Source organism: Caloenas nicobarica, chromosome Z (assembly GCF_036013445.1).
Source record: "Caloenas nicobarica isolate bCalNic1 chromosome Z, bCalNic1.hap1, whole genome shotgun sequence".
Lineage (NCBI taxonomy): Eukaryota > Metazoa > Chordata > Aves > Columbiformes > Columbidae > Caloenas > Caloenas nicobarica.
In genome coordinates this window covers 65,866,680-65,880,668 of record NC_088284.1, presented here as the reverse complement: position 1 = coordinate 65,880,668, position 13,989 = coordinate 65,866,680, and the positions used below count along the sequence as shown (strand labels likewise).

Genomic DNA, 13,989 nt, shown 5'->3' with positions numbered 1-13,989 from the left:
AACCCAGCAGCTGCTGGCTATTTCACACCTTTTGTGACCCACTGTGGCTGTCATTACATACACACCTGGATCAGATGATAACCATCAAGTCCACCATCCTAGGGCATGGTGACTCCAGTCAAAAACATCCCATCCCTAGTCAACAGACAGGGTCCTCAGACAATGAGGCGCCCCAGTCCCAGAGAAGCTTCTGGACCATGCTTATAATGACCACAGCTCAGATCCAACCAGGCTATAAAATAGAGCCCCCACCAAAGACTCTCTTTGAGTGGTCTTCTCAGAGCAGCAGGACTGTGACCAGAGACCTCCCCTTAAACAGAGACACCATTTATGGACACTTCCTGGGATGGAGAGCCCTCACCCCTTGGCTGGCAAGTAAGTATTTCTCCTGGATATATCCTCATTGAGTCCTTGCCCCCACCCTAGGCAAAGACTTATATCTTCTGGGTACCCTTGAGTGAGAGAGGCCTCTTTTAAGTGAACGCATGCACACTTTGGATCATCATTCTTATGTGGCTGTGTAGTAAAAATATTCCCAACTAGTATATCAAGCCTGCAAGTTCCTTAAATGTTGTCAGAGTGCTGACTGATTTCGGACTACCTGCCCCGCTTTACACTGGTTTCTGTCATTTGGCTTTGGATTGTTGTTTTGGTTTTGTTTCCAAATTAAAGTGGGTTTAAGCTTATTATTTGTTTGGAGTCTTTTGGGGGTACCTCTATGACAACCAAACTTGAGATGATGGGAGTTCAGGATCCGGAGAGGAGAGAAAAAGGCAAAAAGTAGGTCACAACCTTGGATTTCAGGAGAGCAGCTTGAGCATTTTCAGGGACCTACTTGGAAGAATTCAGTATAAAACTGGCCTGGAGAGAAGAGTCCATGAGGGCTAGTTGATGTTCAAGGATCACCTTCTCCAAGGTCAACAATGGTCCGTTTCAATCAGCAAGCAGTCAAGAAAAACTAGTAGGAGGCTCGCATGGATCAACAAGGACCTCCCCAACTAAATTTAATGCAAAAAGAAGGACACAAGATGTAGAAGCAGGGACAGGAGACCAGGAGGAATTTAGAGACATTGTCTAAGTATGCAAGAATAGAGTTAGGAAAGACAAAAATCTGTGTGGAATTGAATATGGTGGGGGACATGAAAGGCAACAAGAGGCTTCTGTAAGTATATCGGCAGCAAAATGAAGGGATAAAGTGGGCTCGCTGCTGAAAACAGCCAGGGCTCCGGTAGCAAAGGACATAATAAAGGCCAAAGCACTCAATGCCTTCTTCAGCTCTGTCTTTAAAGGCAACATTTGCCTCCAGCAGCCCCAGATCCCTGTGAGTCACAGGATCAGATAAGGGAACATTTAAACAAACTAGACATACACATGTCCATGGGACTTGATGTGATGCACCTATGAGTGCTGAAAGAGGCTCAATAACCTTTGAAAGGTCACGGCTATCAGTGGAGGTTTCATAAGGACTGGAAGAAAGCATGGCACTCCTATGTTCAAGAAGCTGGGAAACTAGAGCAGTCAGCCTTACCTCAATCCCTGGGAAGGTGATGGACCACATAAAGGACAAGAAGATTACTGGGAGTAGTCATCACAAATTTATAAAGGAGAAATGATGCTTAACCAACATGACAGCTTTCTCTGACAAAACAACTAGTTCTGTGGATGAGCGGAGAGCAGTGGATGTTGTTTATCTTGACTGCAGTAAGGATTTTGACACTGTCTCCCATAAAATGCTCATAGACAGACTGATGACATACAGGGTAGATAAGTGGACAATGAGGTGGACTTGAATCTGGCTGAACTACTGGGCTTGAAAAGTTGTGATCAGCAGCACGAAGTCCAGCTGAAGGTCAGGCACCACTGGAGCATCCTAGGAGCTAACATTGGAGTGAACAGTTTTTAACATCGTTAATGACCCGGACAATGGGACAGAGTACACCATAGCAAGTTTGCTCATGACAAAAAAATAGGGGCAGTGGTTGTTTCAACAGATGTTTGTGGTGCCATTTAGAGGAACCTCAACAGGCTGGACAAATGGGCTGGCATGAACCTCACAGAGTTCAACAAAGGGAAGTACAAATTACCACCCCTGGGGAGTAACAACACCATGTCCTAGCACAGGCTGGGGCCTAACCATCTGGAAAACAGCTTGTCAGAAAATGCCCTGGGAATCCTGGTGGACACCAGGTTGACCATGATCCAGTAACATGGACTTGTGGCAAAGGCCAATGACATCCTGAGCTGCACTGAGAAGAGCGTTGCCAGCTGGGGGAGGGACACGATCCTTCCCCTCTATTCAGAAGTGGTAAGACACATGTGGGTGCTGTGCCCAGTTCTGTGCTCCCCAGTACAAGAGACACATGGATTTAATGGAGTACGTCCAGTGAAGGACCACAGAGATGATGAAAGGATTGAAGCATCTGCCATACATAGAGAGGCTGGGAAAGCTGGGACCATTCAGCCTGGAGAAGGGAAAGCTCAGGGGGATATTATCAACATGTATAATCTACATAGTCTCCAGAGGTGTCTGCCAGCCTCAGCCACTCAGTGATTCTGTGTGATTCTGTTACTAATTTGCTTGCAGCATGCTCAAAGAGAGTATACAAAACCAACCCCATGATAATCAGAAAAACAGTTACAAGATACAAATGAATTTCTGATCAAAATATCTACTAATATGCTTACTCAAATCAGAAAACTACTAAGCACCCTACAAGAGAGACACCTGCCTGTCACTGCAGCAGGATAAGGATGTCAAGTCCTAAGTGAAATTATGCAAGAATGTAACAGAATAAATAATCAAAAACTGCAAATTGGATGTAACAATGGCAATGAGTGGCATTTAAAATATATGTGCCTATTTAACACCCACATATATAGGTGTATGTATTCATCCATCCATCCAGATATGTAGAAATATACATATCTACACATAAAATAAAGTATATGTGGATATGCACATGTACGCATACAAGTAGGATATATGTATACAAATACACATTTTGATAAGATATTTTTATATACTATACACTCTAAACAAACACAGAAACATATTTAAGAAGAAAGTCACCATCAGCAACACTAATTGAAAAACAGTATTTTCTTAGCTACGCACCAAGAGTGAAACACTTACTTGGTCTACTTCCCCCCCACCCCATCCCTACCCTTCCCATAAACAAGGACACCATGATACACGGAGAGTATTTAACTACATTTAACATTGAAGTCATCAGATAATACTGAGAAAAAAAAAAACTGTCTCTAACCTAACCTAACACCTCAAGACCAATACAATAGGAAAATAAGAAATTTACAGAAAGTGAGCTGCACTCTTCAAGTCACAAGGAATAGTCTGCTACAACAAAGTCAGGTTTTTCTCAAGTCAAAACAGAAGAGCATAACGGCATTATTTCAGCCACTAAAGTAAGATTACAACAACCTGAGTAGTTTTTGCCTTAAATATTGCAAGCTTGACACTATATGAAGACACTACAAACAGGACAGCAGCAGACTCAAAGATTTGACACCTTGTCCTGCCAACAACAACATTTAAGATTCATGGTATTGTTTAGAGTAGAGATAGCTCTGGTGTTCACATCTGACAACAGAATGAACTAAAGTTTCCTCCTATTCTTAAAGGATAACACTAAATAAAATCATTATGTCCTGCACATACCAACAGTTCAAGAGTAAACTGTGGCTTCCCAGGGATGTGAATGAAAGGAGTAGCTACTGTCACTCCACAAGTTACATAACTGTGCTGCAAATAGAATTAATGTTCATCACACTCACCACCTCAGGTGATGCTGTTGGCTTTGTTTCACCACCACAGTTTTGGTGAATACACTGGGATTCCAAGTACTTCAGCTACCCCCACTACCAAGGGAATATAAGAGGGTTTGGGGTAATTCAGGAAATCTCTAGATTCCATTATCTGTAGTTTAGAAATACAACACAGTGACAGGCACTATGAATTATGGCTTCTCAGGGGAATGGCATAGATAGTATGAAATGGTTTACAGCACACAGCAAAGAATAACCTGAAAATCCCAGAGCAGCAAAATAAGGCCCGAGTAGAAATCTGACTGCTTCATAATTTACAGCACAGAGGAAACAGCAACAGCAGCGGGGCTGGGGGGGGGGAAGTGCATTCTGTACTAGTATTCCGTACTAGTTTAGAAAAAACAAACCAAAACGAACAAAAACCAAACCAAAACAAAACCAAAAAAACCACACCAGAATATTTAAAATTCTTAGCTTGTATTGCTAACTACTGAAACTGCTGCCTGAAACTCTTAATTTTCTATAATGTACGCCATTTATCATAAGCCTTCTTTTCTCATAACAGAAAAGTCAACAAGGATATGTGTATAGTATCTTGTCCATCTTTTTGTTACCTCAAGTTCAGACCTTACGTTCAAAAAAGAACTTATTTTAATTATATATTTAAACAAGATGTCTGTGACAAATTCTAAGAGGTTGTTTTGCAATGGTAAGCAAACAATACATTTTGAGAAATTTTAAGTTCAAGGATTTCAATAACTCAGTCAGCAATATCCTAAACTGCAATCAACAAGCAGTAATTTTGCAAACCTTGATTACCTGACTTTAAATATGTCTTCTTTGTTCTCCCTAGTCCTCTCACACATATATTTCTGAGAATAATTTCAGAAAATAATAAAAGCTATTAGTCCATCAGTCCATTGATGAATTCCACAGGTTCAAGTGATCGCCTCTTTCAATACAATTTCCGAGTAAACATGCCTATATTTTTTGACTTTTGAAAATCCAACTAATATAGCTTTTAAAAATGAAAACAAGAAGACATCATTTTTCCCTGTAAAGATTTCAACAAATTCTAGGACAACAATTTAGGTCAGAGTCATCAAAAATCATATTTCTAGGTTTTTTCCCAAAAAGACTTAGATACTGACTCCCTATAGTAAAATCATTTCTGCTTTGAAAGCAAAGAGTGTCCACACCAATGTTCTCTGCATCTCAACTGCAGCTCTCCAGGCATGACTACAGTTTGAAGGAATAGTGAAGGGACTTATACTGTGCATGCCTCTGAAACCACGAAGTGAAAAATGGACAATTTCCTGACAATCCACTTAAAGTTACTACTTGTCTTCTGCCATTACCTTCATTTTGAGGAATTTAGTATTCTAGTCAATTCATGTAATTTAATCCATCCTTCACTTCTTTTCCATGACTCAAATAATGCAGCACTCATCTTATAGATTCAGTGTAAAGAAATGGTGTGTGAGACCTAAGATAAAGCTTCAATGACTGCACCTTAAACCTTTAGCATAGGCCTGTGTAGACTTTTGCTGACTCATTCAACTTGACTCTAAAATGTTAAAGTTAGGCTTAAAGCTTTTCCAAGTTTAGGGCATTTAGCCTCTCAAATGTCTATGTCACTAATCATGTTGGTATTTTGTTACTTTCAGTGGAGACTGGTAGTTCTCTGACCCCATCCTAATTACACAACTGTAATTTTTGAAGTTCATTCCTACTCAAAAACTGCTAATAATATAGTAAGAGTATACTGAGTCAAAATTTATCACAGTCTACATAAACTGTTATCTACTCATAGACTTCTAAAAGTTTTACATGGTATGAAAATACACTGTTGTACAAAAATACAAAGCAGTTTCTTGCATTAGAAGTAAGTGGAACAATAGTGGGGGAAGGGGTTTGAGAAGATTCAGACCTGAAGGTAATGAAATCATGAAATACTTACTTAGCTCTGATCACATCACAATCCTTTTGGGAGAGTTCTTCCTGTTTCACAGCCACCTGAGATGACAAGTTACTGCATATACTGCGCAACTCTTTCATTTGTTCTCTTGCTTCTGCTAAATCAGTTTCCAAACACTGCAAAGGAAGCATTTGAAATGAATTAAAAATAATGTATAGGGAAGCGTTAAAATCTGCTATGCATATTATCTACATGTATAGACATATGCACATACATATATGCAAATATTCATTGTGGTCTAAGTAAACATTTATGTGCATATGTGCGTGTATGAAAAATGGGAAATACCAGGAAAAAAAAAAAGGTATATTTCAAATTTTAGGTGACCCATCTATTCTTTAGGAAGTTTTCCTAAATTCTTTCATTTGCTGGATGTGGAAGGAGAATCCTGAATCAAATCTTTACAAAGCAATATTACACTATTTAACTTCTGAACTGATTAAACTGATTAAGCCTTGTTTTCTGTGTAGAACTCAAAACAGGAAAAAGCTACTCCTAACAAAAAACAGCTATACATTCATTAAGTTCTCCCAAAGTGGCACACTATTGCATACATGAACTTAGAACCATGGATATAGATTTATTTTTGAGACTGCTTGTTAAATCTGGTCTGATTTTGCACTTGTCATTCAGTGTAAGGAACAGTTTCTTCAGCAAAAGAAACAGCATACAAGAAAAGTTCTGGAAATGCTCATTGAAAACAATGTAAACAAGCAATGTTTACCTTTACAGTAGGCCTTATTGTAGAAGTTAATCAGCAAAATGTGAAGGTATTTCTGGGAAACACAGTAGCAAGGCAGCTTACTCAAACAAGACTTTGATCTCTACATAGTGACTTGGAGGTTTAGCAGTTTAGAAGAGTACCTCAGTCCTTAAGAAGCTTCATATGACTATTCTCCCAGAGCATTTTGAGGCAAGAATGCAAATAGAAATATTACAGCAATATCTAGAACAGAGTTTCAGAAGGTGGGAACGGCTTAGACCTACTTTAGTTATTACACTACTCACAGACACAATCACTTGTTCTCGGTAAGGCAAATATTCCAGGATTCATGAATAATTTAAGATAGATACTTCCTACTAGGATAGCATCCTTAATCTACCACCAACAGTATATTGGTTTATCTTCCATTTAGATACAGTCTTAGTTAAAAAAATAAAGAAATGCATGGTTTTCCCTTTCAGCAAAGATGTCTCAAATATCATTATGAATGAAAAAAAAATAATTAATTGTCTCTCTTTAAAACGGCATTAAAATGTCATACCTATTTGGATGTATCAGAAGTATACTACACATTATTTGAATATAGACAAGAATTATCGTGTTCTGTTAATAACAGTAGCATTACTGTGAGGAAATAGCAAAATTCATGAGTGAATGAGGTAGGAAAACTATTTGTTTCAAGATAAATCTCAGGCTATATACCCGGCCTACCCGATCAATGAGTCATCATTCAATCTTAAAGGCTGGGTAGCAAAAATTATTTTTTCTCAGATAACAGAAGATTTCAGAATGACAGGGACAGTTCATTCTATCAACACATGAAAATGTTGAAGTGTAATAAAGTATTTATAACTTACAGCCAAATAATCTTAGGGTTTCTCTTCAGTGGGTTTTTTTTCCCCACAGTAGCTAAAAGTTATTGTATATGTAAACAAAAATGATAATGGTTCACATTTTCTGTGAATAAATCCTGTTTGCCTATCTTTCACACCACCCTATACAGTTGCAGAGGTTTTTCATGGTAGAGACTGGAAAAATATCTGATCTTACCACTGCTTAAGTTCCCATCATCCATTGTAGGGTACAATACAAAGAATAGGTAACAAATGATTTTGTCATAAATACAACTTCAGAAGTTATACAGTGGCAGAATTTGAAAACACGGAAATAAGTATCTTTCAGTACTTCACTCTGTCTGTGACACACGCGACTTCAGATTTTAATTTCAACTAACAAATTAATCAGTTCAACCTTTTGAACTGATTTTGAAACCTTGGGGTTTGGTTTGGTTTTTTGTTTTTTAATCAGAAGCATTACTGAAAGGGCAAAACACACACAAAAAAGGTGCAAGGAGGGACTGCTTATATAAATGGCTTACATACTGAAATATCATATATTGAGGCATTCAGTAGAGCTTTTATATCTAAGTCAGAAATCTAAGAAACAATAGAACACTAGTGCCACCCTTCCAGCCACCTTATCAGGCCTCTACCTGTTAACCTTCCTCACTCAGATTTCAGCTAATACAACAAAACTTTATAGAAATATTCCTTAAATGAACAAACTAGCCACAGAAGCTTTTTCTCTCAATTTGAAAAAGTTGAAGTTTATACCCCAATTCAGCTTCTAGTAGGTCTGGAAACAAACGGTCTTTGAAGGTGACAAGTGACACTTTTCTGCACAGAAAATCATGTAAAGCCTGAAAAACATGAGCTAGTAACACTCTGAACAGAGGGCTGCTTTTCCAAAAGATGAATCCCTCATTTAGACCTATCATTTCTATCACTTAATACACATTTTAAAAACAATGTTGAGGTAGCTTACACTGATAACGTTTCATTTCATTCTTCCACAGATACAGGAGACTAATATGAATAGTGTCTGTATACAATACCATCTAAAATATTTTTAAATATAGTGTTTATTACTGAAGAGACATGTACACAAAGAGATGCTGGTTCAACTCCCAAACTCGAGGCTGAGGCAGAACTTTCAGAAGCAGATATAATTTCTGAATTCAAATTATTTGTATCTACAACCACTTTCACATTCACTTGAAAACAACGGTACAATTCCATTACTGAATTCACTTATAAATTACTTTTTAAAGCATTTCAAGGACATGTTATATTGGGGTGCATACATTAGAACATCATCTGCAGCCCAATATCATGTAGTGTGATTATGTCATATTTCGCCTCTGTTGATAAGAAAATTGTTATCCTTTATTGTTTACAAGGATCCTGTTAAGATACCAAATATAACATTTCCCTCTTACAGAGAGTATTTTAATACATATCTCAATCCTTGCAATAGTCTCATAAGAAACTCAACTTCACCTAACTCTGTCCACTAGTAAAGGTACATAGTCACTTGTCTAACATCACAGACGGGAGGAAAAAAAAAATAAAAGGTAGAATCTGGGGCATCAGACCTATGCACACATGCAGGCTGGCGAGGACCTGGGAGGTCTCCAGTCACAGCCCAGCCCAAAGCACATTCAGCCCAGGGGTCCAACCAGGCTGCTCCAGGCTTTACAAAGTCAAGTGATGAAATCTCATAAGGATGGAGATGACTCAATGTCCATAGGCCACAGCCCCACCCCTGAGGAAAAGGCTTATCCGTATTTCCAGCCTCAGCTTTTCCTATTTCAGCTTGCACTGCCTATCACCCTTCTGCCATGCAAAGCTGTGAAGAGCCCAGCTATGTCTCCTCCATCCCCTCCTGTTGGTGCTGGAGATGACATTTGATGGCCCCAGCCCCAGAGCCCTCACTTCTCCTGGCTGAACCAGCCCATCCCATAGTCTCTCCTCACAAGAGACAAGGTCTCCAGCCCCACTGACTCACCTCCAGCCAGTTTACTGATGTCTGTCTTGTACTGCACCCAAAAATCAGTGCAGTACCTAAAGTACAGAGCAGAGGGGGTCAACTCCTCCCGTGGCTCTCAGGGCCGTGTCCTGCTGACACTTCTCTAGGCACTGCTGGCGCTCATTGCATGCACAGGGCTGGCTCAAATGCCACCCACTGCCCACCAGTGCCCAGGGCCGTCCCCCAGAGCTGGAACCCAGCCACTGTACAGCTTCAGGGTTCTGCAGTTCTGCCTGTTGTCCTATTTCTGTTAAGGTCTGCCTGGATGGCAGCAGAGCCCTCAAAACACATCCACTTCATGCCAATTTGGTGTTACCTGCACACTAGGCAAGCGTGCCTGCTGTCCCCTCTTCCAGGTCACTGATAAACATTTTAAAAAAGACAGGTCCAGGATAGATCTTGCAGTACACCACTTATTACCATCCTACAGAGTACAACCCATTAACCACAGCTCTCTGAAGCCAAACATCCAAATAGTTCTTTTTAACATATTGTCATCCACCTAACCAGTGCACAAGAATACAGCAAGACAGTGTCAAAAATCTTGCTGAAGTTAAGGTCAATCACATCCAAGCTTTCTCTTGTCCACTGACACAACCATTTATGACAAAAAAATCAGGTTGTTCATGAACAATTCACCCTTGGTAAATCCATTATTGTTTCTAGTAAGTTTTTCAATGATGTGCCCAGAAATTACTTCCAAGATTACTTTCTTCATGATTTTCCCAGGAACTGAAGTGAGGCCGACCAACCTTTGTTCTCAGATTATCCTTTTTATCAGGGACCTCTCCAATCTCTATACTACTACTGAAAGATGACAGGCAGCAGCCCAACAGTGACATCAGCCAACTGTCTCAGCACCCTTAGATGGTTCGGCTGGTCCAATGGATGTGTACTAGTCAAGTTCTCTCAGGTATCTCCCAACTCATCCACTCTAAGTACTTCTCCTTGAACTCTGCCTCTAGGCACAAATGCTTCAGGGGATCTTGTTGGAGAAGACTGAGGCAAAGACAACATTCAGTACCTCTGCTGTATTGATTACCTGCTGTCACTAATTCATCCTTCCCTTTCAGCAACAGGCATCCGTTTTCCCTGTTCAGCCTTTTACTACTGAAGTAGTGTAAGAAGCTCTTGTTATACTTGTCATCACTTGCAAGTCTCAGCTGTAGGTAGGTTACTACCACCCTTAAGTGGCCTAGCAATGTTTCTGAACTTCTCCTTTGTAGCTTTCATTGTTTCCACTTCCTGGATATCCCCATCTTATGCTGGAGTTTCATGATTAATTCTGATTAGCCAAGCTGGTCTCCTGATACATCCACTTGTTTTCCTGAGTATCAGGTTGGACCATACCTGGGCGTGGAGGAAACTGTCTTTAAAGACTTGTCAATTTTCCTAAGCTCTTTTAGCTTTTCATGTTGCTTCTCATGGGATTCCACCTGCCACTTCCCTGAACAAGCTGAAGACTCTGCTCTTTAATTCCTGGTCTGTACTGTGCTACTCTCCTTGCTTCATCTTGTCAGGTTCTTGGTCTTCACCATTTCATGGTCACCACAGCCAAGGCTGCCATTGATTATTATTTCCTTAATCAGCTTGCTCTTCTTTGTGAACAGCACATCCAGCTGTGCCTCATTTCTGGTTGGATCAGAGAATACCCATCTCAAGAAGTTACCTCTGTCACACTCTAGACAGCACCTTGACCCGCTTGTGACCCCACTCTGAAACACCAATACTACTTATTCACATCCCTGGAATCACATGGCTGTGACACACCTTTCTCTTTTGAGCACGCCTTACCAGCCAGGAAGACAGACAGACGAAAAATTATTCTGACTGTTTTCACTGAAGGTGTGGGTTTCAATGATTTATCCAATATTACAAGAACTACATTTGACAACTTGAAAATTATTAAATCAGTTTAGTACACACTAGATTTTCTCTCTCAAGTATCAATAAACCATTAATTGTCCTGGGAATCCTATAATCCTTTCATCATAACCACTCCAAAGGACTCAATTTGCAAGAACTTAAATTCCCATGTTAATGGATCTGACTCAAGCTCTTTACATGGGGTTTCCATCAGCACAACAATTGCTAGTGGAGAAAAAAAAAAGATGTTACTGGGCAAGATGTTGATTAGATAGTACACTGAATATACCAGAAGATACTGTACTTTTATAGTGTAAAAAAGCACAGGATTGTAAGTGTTCATTAGCCATGTAAATAACAAGAATCCACTAAACAGGCACATATATAAGCAGCTCTCACACACTGTGATACCACGTCTGTGGCTTATTTCTTACAGGAATTTAAAAATAACTTGACAATTTTCACCAAACAAGAAAAGTATCATTTAAACAAAAGATACAGTATTCTGTACAATGTATTCAATTACTTCCTTTTTCATTTTATCATAAACTATGAAAATAACTTTTTAACGTATTCTATGCAATAAAAAGGCTGCTCACAGAGTGGAGCCCTCTGAAGGCTAGGACACAATTTATTCGAAACTGCAGTTAAAGTTTTAGAGTGTTCTTCCAAAACAACAAATATCAAGCCTATGGCAATCAAATTATAGGTAAGTAAATTACATACAGAAAATAATTGTGAATGATAACACTTTTAAGCTTTTATTATTTCACATATATATTTTATCTTAAAATACAGTATCTTTTATTTTTTAATGATTACATTTTAAGATTACTATTTGAAGTTAGATTCCTGCTTTGCAACATCAATTTTTAAAAAGCTGTGGGTCTTAAGTGAAGAAATGTAAATGAATGCAAGTCCCCACTGGTAGATTTGAATATATAACTTGTTATTTAAAGAAAATAACTTGTAGTGCAAATGTCTGGAGAAGTCAATTCTGAAATAATATCCAGGAGTCCACTCCACTTCGTACCTTTATTCTAGCATCATTGCCAGATTTTTCTGTTTTCCACTGTGCCTCCTGCTTCCTCAGTTTCTCCAGGTCATTTAGCAGGTCAGCACAGCATGTATTTAATCCCTTATTTTCCTCCTCCAGGTTTTTTATAACCAGCCTGTTTTGCTCTTCCTTCTTCCGTGCACACTCCTCAGTGTCCTGTCGAACAGTACCACAAGGGCCGATAAACAAAAAAAGTGAGAACTAATCAGCAAATATAAACTGTGCAGTTTTACCCTCGCAGCAGCTTCTTCTATATTTGATGGCCAAGGTCACCTGTGTACTTTTATTGGCCTCTTTCATGCAGGTGGAAGGGTCATATTTTTTAGCTGGATGACAGCTTTGATGAGTACACATTTGCAAAGAGCCCATTAATTGATCAAGCTGCCTTTGATGCTGTCCCCAGCTATTTTTGAGACCCACACAGACATATCCTCCCAGACCTCGGCTTTATCAATTAATAATGCCAGTCCCATCAGAATCTAATTACAAGAAGCCACATCTTCACACTCCTACTTTCTTTGCTCCATTTCCATCATTAACTATTTATCTGAAAGTTATAAAGCTTGGATTCTTGGCTTTAAAGCATCTTCCTCGGAGTTGGTATGTGAGAAAATGGTAAGGTACAGCAAGGCCTAAGGCAATTTTTCCTCCAAGCTTGTCACTTTCTGTGCCACAAAGGCTGACATTGCTTAAAGAACTACTTCAAAGCTACAGACTTACAAAACTATGTACAAGTCAATATACCTTAAGTTCTTGGCTTTTATGTTTAAATTTCTGGTTCAAGTTACTGAATTCATTCTTCAAACAGGCATTTTCCTCATCCACAGCATTTTTTCTCTGTATTAAGTTGTTTATCTCCTGCTGCTGTCCTGTGAGTCTCTATTAAAAAAAAAAAAAATCTGTTAATAGACAAAAAGCAATTGTAAAAGAACACACAGGTACTGCATTTTAGACCTGTGCATTTTAGGTATATAAATGTAACAATCTGATATATGTAGTTTTATAGCATTATTTTCATTTTATCAGTACTTTAATCGCACTCAAAACTGCATGTCTACACAACACAGTAACACAAACGAGGAACTGAATGTCTTGCTGTCACTAAACAAAAGAGTTCATAAATGCAGAACTGAATGGAAATTATTCAGTCAAGCTTAGCAAAGATAGTCATTTGCAGAAGTTATATTTGTGGTTATGGATTAAGAATACAATAGAATATTGTTTCACTTGCACTTTTAGCATAACAAAAATCAAGCCAAAAAGTAGGGTTCAAAATTCTCCAGAATTTGTGAGGACAATGAGAAATACCTATTAAGTGATGCAAGCAAATAGATTATGATACAAAATAGCTGTAAAAAGGAAATTAAGTCTAACTGAATTTGCAACTGGAGGAAAATAACAAAGACAACTGTTCAGTGTGCCTACACATAGTAAAATCTCATTGCCATCAAAAAAACCAACTTCAACTTCTTGTGTTAGATACTTGCATTCTATTCTTATGGCATTCATATTAAAACACCTTCACTCTTAAATACATATTAGAACTCTGCATTTTTCTCCAGGAGCCTGTTTTAATTCCATGTACTGTCCCCTTCCCTTTCTAAATCAAAATGGCATTTATCTGAAACATTTTCCTAACAGTAACACTGTAACTGTAGGAAGAAACAGATGAAATTTATCTCAGGACAAAAACACAACTGCTTTGCCTTTAAT

General features: G+C 38.8%; 1 protein-coding gene across 1 annotated transcript in view; it reads right to left on the bottom strand.

The window, feature by feature from the left end:
• Window positions 1–13,989, bottom strand: part of CNTLN (centlein) — a 197,981-nt gene that overhangs the window by 137,376 nt on the left and 46,616 nt on the right. The window contains exons 4-6 of the mRNA XM_065656536.1: window positions 13,021–13,155; window positions 12,253–12,432; window positions 5,744–5,877 (exon numbers count right to left, since the gene is read on the bottom strand). Of these exons, the coding sequence (XP_065512608.1) occupies window positions 5,744–5,877; window positions 12,253–12,432; window positions 13,021–13,155 (449 nt within the window). The remainder of the gene's footprint in view (window positions 1–5,743; window positions 5,878–12,252; window positions 12,433–13,020; window positions 13,156–13,989) is intronic.